The 11,030-nt window shown below is 66.2% G+C and overlaps 1 protein-coding gene across 1 annotated transcript; it reads right to left on the minus strand.

Moving 5' to 3' along the window:
• Positions 1–2,803: 2,803 nt before the first annotated feature.
• Positions 2,804–9,700, minus strand: PPP1R1A (protein phosphatase 1 regulatory inhibitor subunit 1A). Its single transcript, XM_062015683.1, has 7 exons — positions 9,620–9,700; positions 5,876–5,936; positions 5,121–5,158; positions 4,964–5,027; positions 4,499–4,711; positions 4,283–4,377; positions 2,804–2,887 (listed from the first exon to the last, which is right to left on the minus strand). The coding sequence occupies exons 1-6, from the start codon at positions 9,698–9,700 to the stop codon at positions 4,283–4,285; spliced, it is 552 nt and encodes a 183-aa protein (XP_061871667.1). The 3' UTR covers positions 2,804–2,887.
• Between the last annotated feature and the right edge of the window lie 1,330 nt (positions 9,701–11,030).

Genomic DNA, 11,030 nt, shown 5'->3' on the forward strand with positions numbered 1-11,030 from the left:
TGCCACCGTCTCGCCCAAAGTCTTCGACGCCATCGAGTTCAGCATCATCTGCAGGGGAGGAGCTGCCCTGGGGCTGCAGAAGGGTTGGTGCCAACCTCAGCACCTGGAGCACTCCCCTCGCAGAGCTGGCACCTCCCCTTACCCCCCAGCTCCCTCTGCCAAGGTGGCCACTGAGCCTTGGGGTCACTGATGCCACCCCTCTCACTGCCAGGCCAGCGGCTGCCCGGCCTCATCCTGATGGGTTTTGTCCTCGTGGCTTCTCAAGAAGCTTCTTCCCACCCCACTGAGGAGCTGGGAGGGGGGGTGAGGTGACACTGGGGACAGCTGGGGACTGAGGGCTGGGCTAACTTGTCACCCCAAGTGCCACCACTTTGTGTTCCAGCTGGGTCTGTCTGGTAACACCACGATGGGTGGCCTCAGATGTCCCTCTGTGCCATCCCCACGTGTCCCTGTCCCCTGGGATGTGGGACTGTGTCACCCCCAGCCTGGGGACACGTCCCTGTGGGGCCTGTCCCCAGCTCTGCTGGCCACAAGGACACTTCTGGTTGCCTTTAGGGTCTTGCCCCATGTGGTGTGGGTAAGTGGGAGGTGGGGGGTGGGCAGTGAGGTGGTGATGGGGCAGCGCGTGTGGGGCTGGGGCAGGGTGGGAGGGCAGGATTGGGCTCTGAAGTGGCAGTGCCAACCCCCAGCCCCAGCATCCTGAAGCTCCAGGGTGCCACCAGCACCTCCAGGTCCTGGGGAGGGGGGGGGGGTCCCTCAGCAGCCCCCAGCTCCAGCTGTGCCTCCAGCACCTCCTGCCTCCAGTGTGCTCCCAGACTGCTGGATCCAGTGTTGCCTCAGTGTCCTCGGGCTCCAGCACAGCCCAGCTGTGCTCAGTGTCCCCTGAGCATCCTCCTGCTCCCACATCTCCTGATCCAGTGTGCCCTGAGCATCCTCCTGCTCCAGCATCCTGCCTCTGGTGTGCTTTGAGCATCCTCTGGCATCCCTGGCTCGTGTGCCTCAAGGATCTTCCTGCTCCAGCATCCTCCTGCTCTGACATCCCAGCTCCAGTCTGCCTTGAGCATTTTCCAGCTCCAGAACCCTGGCTCTGGTGTGCCCTGAGCATCCTCCTGCATCCCTGGATCCAGTGTGCCCTGAGCATCCTCCTGCTCTGACATCACCTGCTCTGACATCCTGGAATGCTCTGAGCATCCTCCAGCATCCCCAGACCCAGAGTATCCCCTGAGCATCCTCTGGCTCCTGCATCTCTGGATCTGGTGTGCCCTGAGCATCTTCCCAGTCCTGCATCCCTGGCTGGATCCAGTGTGTCCTGAGCATCCTCCTGCTCTGGCATCCTGGGTCTGGCTCTTCTGAGCATCCTCCTGCATCCCTGGCTGGATCCAGCCTGCCCTGAGCATCCCCCTGCATCCCTGGCTGGATCCAGTGTGCCCTGAGCATCCTCCTGCTCTGGCATCCTGGATCCAGTGTGCCCTGAGCATCCTCCTGCATCCCTGGCTGGATCCAGCATGCCCTGAGCATCCTCCTGCTCTGGCATCCTGGCTCTGGCTCTTCTGAGCATCCTCCTGCATCCCTGGCTGGATCCAGTGTGCCCTGAGCATCCTCCTGCTCTGGCATCCTGACTCTGGCTCTTCTGAGCATCCTCCTGCATCCCTGGGTGGATTCAGTGTGTCCTGAGCATCCTCCTGCTCTGGCATCCCTGGATCCAGCGTGCTCCGAGCCTCCCCCAGCCCCGGGCTGTGGCTCCTGCTCCAGCCTTGCCCTCCAGCCGTGTCCCTTCCCCCCTCAGCCCCCGCCCCCTGCCACGGTCCCTCCCTCTTTGGACTTTTCTACCCCGCACTAGTCGCGTCCCTACTCGGTCACCGCTGACAAAGCTCCACCTCGCACCCCTCCCCCCCCTCCCCCACCGCATGTGAACCTGCCGCTAATGAGCAATTAATAAACCCACCACCACCAGCTCGGCTCCTCCCCCCCCCCCCGGCCGTGACCCCACGCGTGGGAGGTGAGGAGGGGGCTGGGAGCCCCGGGGACCCTCCCCAGGGGTTGGAAACAGTGGCCAGGGAGGGGCTGGGGATCATGGGGAGTGGGTGATGTGACTGGATTGAGCCCCCGGGGGTTGAGGGGGGGGTGGGGGTGGGGTGAAAGAAGCCCCCCAGCACCCAAAATGGGGGGGTCCCACCCCCCAAGACGCGAAGGCAAAGAGGAGGCGACGGGGCTGTGGGGGAGGGGGGGATCCCTTTAATACCGATTGAGGCTGGGGAGGGGTCCCACGCCCCTCCCTCACCTCCCCCCCCCCTTTCCAACGCAGCTCCCCGTGACCCCCAGCCCGGGCTCCGTGGGGGGGGGGGGGGTGATATTGGGGGGTCTCTGTGTGTGTGTGGCCCTGGGGACCCCCCTCCCAGGGCTGGCAGTGAGGGAGGTGGGACACGTGTTGGGGGGGGGGGGGCTGCTCGGTGTCACCAGTGTCACCAGTGTCCCCCGTGCTGGGGATATGGGGGGGGCTGGGAAGAGATTTGGGGGGTGCATGGGGGGGGGTGGGCAGCCCGGCTTGCCCATTGTCCTCAGAGACCCCCCCAGGAGGGGTCCCGGGGTGGGGGGAGGGGGGTTGGGAAGGGATGGAGTTGGGGGGGGGGGTGGGAGCTGGGCTTGGCATCACCCCCGGGGTGTGAGGGGAGGGGGGTGGGCAGCCCGCTGTGCCCATCACCCCCTGAACCCCCCCACGGCGGCTGGGGGGGGGGGATGGGGGGGGTTATTGGGGGTGGGGGAGGGGGGAAAACCCCACCCCCCCCTTCCCCCCCTCCCGTGGGGCTCTTAGAAAAGGGGACGAATAAAAAACAGCGACGGCGGCGGCGACCGGCTGCAACAGCCCCGGAGCCAACAGCGCGGGCACCTGCGGGCACACGGCAGCGCCTGGCAGCGCCTGGCAGCCCCTGGGAACCCCCTGGGAACCCCTGGCAGCTCCTGGCAGCCCCTGGCAGCCCCTGGCAGCCCCTGGGAACCCCTGGGAACCCCTGGCACCCCATGGGAATCCCTTGGCACCCCCTGGGAACCCCTGACATCCCCTGGGAATCCCTGGCAGCTCCTGGCAACCCCTTGGCACAAACTGGGAACCCCTGGGAAACCCCTGGGAACCCCCTGGCATCCCCTGGGAATCCCTTGGCATCCCCTGGAAACCCCCTGGCATCCCCTGGGAATCCCTTGGCACCCCCTGGAAACCCCTGGGAACCCCCTGGCATCCCCTGGGAATCCCTTGGCACCCCCTGGGAACCCCCTGGGAATCCCTTGGCATCCCCTGGGAACCCCCTGGGAACCCCTTGGTACTCCCTGGGAACCCCTGGCACCCCCTGGGAATCCCTTGGCACCCCCTGGGAACCCCTGGGAAACCTCTGGGAACCCCCTGGGAATCCCTTGGCACCCCCTGGGAACCCCTGGGAAACCTCTGGGAACCCCCTGGGAATCCCTGGCAGCCCCTGGGAACCTCTGGCAGCTCCTGGCAACCCCTTGGCACCCACTGGGAACCCCTTGGCAACCTCATGGGAATCCCTGGAAAGCCCTGGGCAACCCCTGGCAACCCCTTGGCACGAACTGGGAACGCCCTGGGAATCCCTGGCAGCCCCTGGCACCCCCTGGGAACTGCTGGGAACCACCTGGTACCCCCTGGGAACCCCTGGCAGCCCCTGGGAACCCCTGAGAACCCCCTGGCAACCCCTAGCAACCCCTTGGCACCCACTGGGAACCCCCTGGGAACTCACTGGGAGCCCCTGGAAACCCCTGGCAACCCCCTGGCACCCCCTGGGAACCCCTTGGCAACCCCTGGGAACGCCCTGGGCACCCCATGGCAACCCCATGGCATCAGCTAGGCACCCTCTGGGAATTGATCCAATAGAGCATCCCAGTATCCTCCCAGTGCCCTCATACACTGTCCCAGTGCCCTTCCAGTGCCCCAGTACCCCTGTAGTGCCCCAGTACAGTGTCCCAGTGCCCTTCCAGTGCCCCAGTACCCCTGTAGTGCCCCAGTACAGTGTCCCAGTGCCCTTCCAGTGCCCCAGCACAGTGTCCCAGTGCCCCACCACCTCCCACAGTGCCCCAGTACCCCACCAGGTCCCAGTACAGCATCCCAGTGCTCCAGTGGAGCATCCCAGTATCCTCCCAGTGCCCTCACACACTGCCCCAGTGCCCTTCCAGTGCCTCAGTACCCCCATAGTGCCCCTCCAACGCCCCAGTACACTGTCCCAGTACCCCCCCCAGCGTCCCAGCACAGCACCCTCCATGTCCCAGTACCAACCTACTGGCTGCTGGCAGCACCTTTGCCTCTGGTGTCCTTGGGTGCTCTGTGGGTGCCCTCCTCAGCTGGGCTCTGCTGCCCATCTCCCTGGCTCCCTGTGGGCACCACGGGGCAGGGGCTGAGCCCAACCCTCCCCTCAAACCCTCCCCAAACCAAACCCAGCTCCTGGAGCCGAGCTCGAGCTGCAGGGAGGGTCCAATCCGGATTGATACTCACTCTTGCCAGGCCCTGGACCACCTTCGTGTGTGGCCAACGGGCAAGTACCCCCGGGGCTGTGGCTGTGCTCGACGTCAGCGCGTTGGCATTGGCTGGTGCCACGCTCCTGCTTGGCAGCGGCTGCTTCCTCCTCCCCTTCCTCCTCCTCCTCCTCCTCCTCCTCCCCGCCCTGCCCCTGCTTGCACAGGTGATGCTCCACCATCATCTGCAGCTCTGCCGGGCAGGGAGCGGCGCTGGCGGCGGGGGCGAGGGGGGAAAGCAGCGGGGACCGGTGTCCCCCCTTCCCGGTGACACCGCGGGGGTGCAGCCAGGGAAGCCGTGGGTGGCTTTTTCTCCCTCCCTCTGGTGGCATTTGCCCTGGGTCAGCCTCTCCGGAGCTGTGCTCCTTGCCCCTGGGCATCCCACCCCTCCCCATCCCCTGAGTGTTCTCCTCCTCCTCCTCCTCCTCCTCCCTCCCCAAAATACCTTTCATGGTCGGGGTGGTGCGGGAAACTTTCTTCCTCTGCCTGGGGGACATGGTGAGACCCGACTGGGAGGGGAAGGGGAGGGGGGTTTAGTCGGGGACAGCACCCTGGGGTCCCCCCCCGAGGTGTCCCCCCCACCCCATGGGTGCAGCACCAACCTTCAGCAGGGGGTTGGGCAGCCGGTCCTCATCGATCTCTGGTAGGGGGAGGGAAGAGGGGGGTGGAGGAGCAGAGGTCAGGAGTGGGCACAGGGTGCTGAGCACCATCCTGCACTCCAGAGTGGCTGTGAGTGAGGTGGGGCCAATCCTGTTCCAGCCAGCACCATCCCCCAGCATCCCCTCTCCATCCAAACACATTCCCAACCCCCTCCCCCCCAAACCACACTCCCAACCCCCCTCTCCCTCCCCAGCTTGGGCACAGCACCCTTGTCCGTGGTGGCTCAGCCCCTGGGGTTCCATCCTGAGCTCTCCGTGGTGATACTGAGCTGCTTTAGTCCCAGCTGGTGGCATTTGGGGACAGGTTGTACCCAAAGCAAGGGGACAGATGAGGGGTCCCCATGGCACAGCTGCCACCCAGGTCAGAGCTCAGAGCTTGGGCCAGGGACTGAGGAGCTCCTAAATGTCACAGCTGGTGTCCCCAGCTCCCTGGTGCCAAGAGGGGTGGCCCTGTGACAGTGTCTCTGGTGTCCCCAGCACCGTGTCACTGGGCAGCTGCTTCCCTGGGAGATGGATGAGGGGACAGATCCTGAGCCAGGCTGGGACGTGGGGGGGGCAGCGCCAGGGTAATGGGCACGGGGTGCAGGATGAGGCCCGCTGCAGGCAGTGCTGAGCAGCACAGAGAAGGGGTCCCTGGGCATCAAAGGGGGGGTTGTTCCTTAAAGGGGGGTGACAGGGTGACACGTGCAAGGACCCACCTGGGGACGACTGGTCGCTGCTCAGCACCAGGTTGGCAGGAGTCGGCCGGCGCCTCCGGATCTGGGGAGGGGACAGGGGGAGGTGCTGAGCCCCGGAGCTGCACCACCCCCTCCCTTCCAGCCCCGGCAGAGCCAGGCCCACCCTCCCGTGCTTATCCCCTGGGGCCAGGGGCAGCCAGACACCGCCCTGAACCGGACACAGATGTGTTTGCAATTAACACCATTGGGCTAATTACAGCCCGTGCCGGGGGATGCGCCTGGGGACAGGTCCCTGCCCTTCCTCTGAGGGCACAGTGTCCTTGCCCAAGGTCACCTGGGGCTGCTCCTGTCCCCACGACCCTTCCTCAGGCTCTTATTTGGGGAGGGGGTGGCTGGGTTTGTCCCCGGGGTGGATTCGTGGGGCTCAGCGTGGGGCTCCCCCCGGGCTGGTGCCAGTGTCGGTGCCAGTGTCGGTGCCCCCCACGGGCTCTCCTTCACCCCCTTTCCCTGCTGACCCACTGACCCAATCACTCCACCCAACGCATTTCCCCAGCGAGGCTTCCCTAATGAGGCGGGATGCCTAATGAGATGCTAATGAGATGCTAATGAGGCTGGAGAACGCCTGGGCGAGCGGAGGAAGCCTCTTCCCCATCTCTCCCCCCCTCCCCCGGCCTCAGCCCACCCTTCCCCAACCCCCCAACCCCCAACCCACCCCCTCCCCGGCCGCATCTTTCCCCCGGGTCGGTGCCGTTGTCATGGAAACCCGCGAGCTGGATTTTAAACGGAGATTAGAGAGAGCCGGGAATCGCCGGGAATCGCCGGGAATCGCCGGGAATCGCCCCCTCCCTCTCCTCGGTGGGGCTGGGATGGAGCCACCCAACCCCCCCAGGGCCGAATCCGACCCTGCAACCCTTCAGGATGGAGCTTGGGGAAGCCAGAGAGCTTCCCCGGGCTGCTGCAACGCCTCCCCCCGGCTGCGGGGCAGGGCTGTGCCCACCTGCCCTCAACGGGATGGGTTGAGGGGACACCGGTGTCACCCGCTCAAGGTCACCCGGAGTGAACCGAGCATCCCTTCCCCAGTGCAGACCGAGCGCCCGGCGTCTCCCACCTCAACGCCTCGGGGAGGGATGCTCTGGTCCTCCCTCCCTCCATCCCTCCCTCCCTCCCTCCCTCCCTGCCCAGCTCGGCCGGGGCCGCCTCGTTCTCCTGCCGCTGCTATTTTTAGCTCAATCTCCACCATCGATTAAGCAGCGGCGGGGCCGAGAGCAGCGGGAGCCTCATCCCCGGCAGCCTGAGGAGGGGCTCAGAGGAGCAGGAGCCTCATCCCCGGCAGCCTGAGGAGGGGCTCAGAGGAGCAGGAGCCTCATCCCCGGAGCTCATCCCCGGCAGCCTGAGGAGGGGCTCAGAGGAGCAGGAGCCCATCCCCGGCAGCCTGAGCAGGGGCTCAGAGGAGCAGGAGCCCATCCCCGGCAGCCTGAGGAGGGGCTGGGCTGAGAGCAGCAGGAGCCTCATCCCCGGAGCTCATCCCCGGCAGCCTGAGGAGGGGCTGAGAGGAGCAGGAGCCTCATCCCCGGCAGCCTGAGGAGGGGCTGGGGCTGGGGCTGAGAGCAGCAGGAGCCCATCCCCGGAGCCCATCCCCAGCAGCCTGCAGAGGGGCTGAGAGGAGCAGGAGCCCCCTCCCCGGCATCAGGAGCCCATCCCTGGCATCAGGAGCCCCATCCCTGGCATCAGGAGCCCACCCCCGGCAGCAAAAGCCCCATCCCTGGCAGCAAAAGCCCCATCCCTGGCAGCAAAAGCCCATCCTCGGCAGTAGGAGCCCATCCCCGGCAGTAGGAGCCCATCCCCGGAGCCCATCCCCGGAGCCCATCCCCGGCAGCAGGAGCCCATCCCCGGCAGCAGGAGCCCATCCCCGGCAGTAGGAGCCCATCCCCGGCAGTAGGAGCCCATCCCCGGAGCCCATCCCCGGCATCCTGAGGAGGAGCCGGCGGCGCTGCGGAGCTGTTCCCTCCGGGCCCGGGATGGGAATGGGGTCAGGAATCAGAATGGAATGGATTCAGCCTCAGTAAAGCTTCCCCTGGATGGTTCCACTCAACACACTGTGCTCAGGGTGGACTTGAGGACCAGGGAGGAGATGTAGGACAAAGCCCTAAGGCCAGGGCTGGCACCCATGAGTGGTACCCAGGAGGGATGCTCTTGGCAGAGATGGGGGTCAGGGAGCTGTGGGCTCTGTGGGGGACTTGAGAAGGTCCACAGGGGCAAGATCCTTTTGGAAGGTGAAGCTCAGGCTTGAGGACAACCCTGCAGGACACAGGGACAGCGTGTCCCAGCCTGGCAAAGGGCTGATGTGAGGCTCAGGGTGAGTGTCCCACGAAGGGAACCCACATCAGGCCTTTCCCCTGCAGGGACACCCCAAAAAAGGGGAGCTGTAAAGGCAGAGAGGGGACCTCAGCAACATCACCTGATGCCACTGCATGGGGTTGGCTGTTCAGGGCCCTGCCCTACCACCAACGCTGCCAAACTGGGCACTGGGACGTGGCTGAAGTCCCCTGCCAGGGGAAACTGAGGCAGGGAAGGGGAAGGAACCTCCACAGGGCAGAGCTGTGCCTGAGCCCCCCATAAACCTGGCTGTGATGGGAGGTGGGCTGAGGGCACTCAAGGTGAGTGCTGGGGTGAGGGTCTGGCACCCAAAGTGGGTGCTGGGGTGGGGGTCTGGCACCCACCCCCTGGCAGCACCCACCCTGGCTCTCTCTGTGGCTGCTGGGGGGGTGTTGGCAGCCCCAGCTGGTGTGTGGCTGTATTTAGTGACAGTGAGATGCTGGAGGAGTGGGTGGCCTTGTGCCCACCCCCGTGCTGCTGGCACCCAGAGAGAGAGTCACCCAGCTACCAGGGACCCTCAGCTTGGCAGGGCAAACGGCTGGGACCCCCTCCTGGAGCCCACTCCCCTGTCAGCACCTTGCAGACCCTGCAGAGCTCCCCACACTTGGTGATGATGAAGACCATGGGGTGACTGGGACCCCTCTTGCCCTCTGCAGCCCCCTCAGGTTTGGGGGGCACAGATGGGAGGGCAGGGAGAGGGGTCAGACTACCCGAGGGGGAGGGTCCCTGGGTGCCTTCCCTCCTCCCCTTGCCTGGGCCATCCCATCCCTGGCTCTGCTCTGGGATCCCCTCCAGCCAGAGCAGGGGTTGAGCAAGGGCTGGGAGGGCCCCGGGAGGGGGTGGCTGGAGGGCGAAGGGGGGGGGTGGGCTGTAACCCTATACCAGCCCCAGGACGGCCCCGACGGCGCGGTGCTGAGCCAGCACATGGCCCTGGCACCTCTACCCCGTCCCCACAGCCACCCCCCCCCCGTCCTGCCCACGGCAGCTCTGAGCCCACCCAGCTGCTCAGGGGCCGCTCTACGGGGTGGGGGCTGCTGCTGGGGGGCTACTGGGGTTTGATGGGGGGCTGCAGCCACCCACGTCCCTGTGTCACCCCTCCCATCAATCCCCCGGGGGTGCCACCACCGCGCCGGTGCCCCCGGGGAGATGCCCCCTGCCCCGTGCCCCGCTCTCAGCGCCCCTCACCGTGCCCTTCCCTTGCCCGCAGAGCCTCCCGCACCTCTCGCCGCTTCCCCTCGACCCCCCCCAAGACCACCCGTGTGCGTGTGTGTGTGTGTGTCCCCTCCTCCCCTCCTTAAACCATCAGCTCCGCCGCCTCCCAGCCCGCACCCCGCCCGCTGGCCGGGTTTTGCCCCGGCCCCGGCCCCGTCCCTTCCCCTCCCCCAGCACCTGCTCGGCCGCCTCCGGGTCGAGATGCGGCTCCAGCAGCGGGACCGTGAACTGGATCTTACGGGGGCTGTTGGGCTCCATGACGGGCGGCGGCTCCGGCGGCTCCGGCGGCTCCCGGCCCGGACACGCCCACGGACACGCCCCCTTTGGCCACGCCCACCGGCCACGCCCATGGACACGCCCACCCGCCACGCCCCGCCCGTGAGCGATCGCTGCGTCGCGATATAGACGGGAGCGGGATGTGTCGGGACACCGCGGGTGGGATGGAGGGACAGAGGCATGGGGACATGGGGACATGGGGATATGGGGACACGGGGACACAGGGACACAGGGACAAGGGGACATGGGGACATGGGGACATGGGGACAAGGGGACAAGGGGACAGAGGGACACAGGGACATGGGGACATGGGGACAAGGGGACATGGGGACATGGGGACATGGGGACATGGGGATATGGGGACACGGGGATATGGGGACACTGGGACATGGGGACATGGGGATATGGGGACACGGGGATATGGGGACACTGGGACATGGGGACATGGGGATATGGGGACACGGGGATATGGGGACATGGGGACAAGGGGACATGGGGACACAGGGACATGGGGATATGGGGACATGGGGACACGGGGATATGGGGACATGGGGACATGGGGACATGGGGACATGGGGATATGGGGACACGGGGATATGGGGACACTGGGACATGGGGACATGGGGATATGGGGACACGGGGATATGGGGACACTGGGACATGGGGACATGGGGATATGGGGACACGGGGATATGGGGACATGGGGACAAGGGGACATGGGGACACAGGGACATGGGGATATGGGGACATGGGGACACGGGGATATGGGGACATGGGGATATGGGGACACGGGGACACTGGGACATGGGGACATGGGGACATGGGGATATGGGGACACGGGGACACTGGGACATGGGGACATGGGGACACGGGGATATGGGGACATGGGGACATGGGGACATGGGGATATGGGGACATGGGGACACTGGGACATGGGGACATGGGGACACGGGGACATGGGGACACGGGGACATGGTGACATGGGGACAAGGGGACACGGGGACAAGGGGACATGGGGACATGGGGACATGGGGACATGGGGATATGGGGACATGGGGACAAGGGGACACGGGGACAAGGGGACATGGGGACATGGGGACATGGGGACATGGGGATATGGGGACATGGGGACACGGGGACATGGGGACATGGGGACAAGGGGACATGGGGACATGGGGACATGGGGACATGGGGACATGGGGATATGGGGACACGGGGACATGGGGACACGGGGACATGGGGACATGGGGACAAGGGGACATGGGGACATGGGGACACGGGGACATGGGGACATGGGGACAAGGGGACATGG

This window comes from Colius striatus, chromosome 26 (assembly GCF_028858725.1).
Source record: "Colius striatus isolate bColStr4 chromosome 26, bColStr4.1.hap1, whole genome shotgun sequence".
Classification (NCBI taxonomy): Eukaryota; Metazoa; Chordata; class Aves; order Coliiformes; family Coliidae; genus Colius; species Colius striatus.

Excerpts from the sequence above, each read along its gene's own strand:
- PPP1R1A (XM_062015683.1), bottom strand. The coding sequence starts at position 9,700 with ATGGAGCCCAACAGCCCCCGTAAGATCCAGTTCACGGTCCCGCTGCTG. Across the intron at positions 5,159-5,875 it reads CAGCGACCAGTCGTCCCCAG|AGATCGATGAGGACCGGCTG; the intron begins GTGGGTCCTTGC and ends TCCCCCTACCAG. Across the intron at positions 4,712-4,963 it reads CACCACCCCGACCATGAAAG|AGCTGCAGATGATGGTGGAG; the intron begins GTATTTTGGGGA and ends CCTGCCCGGCAG.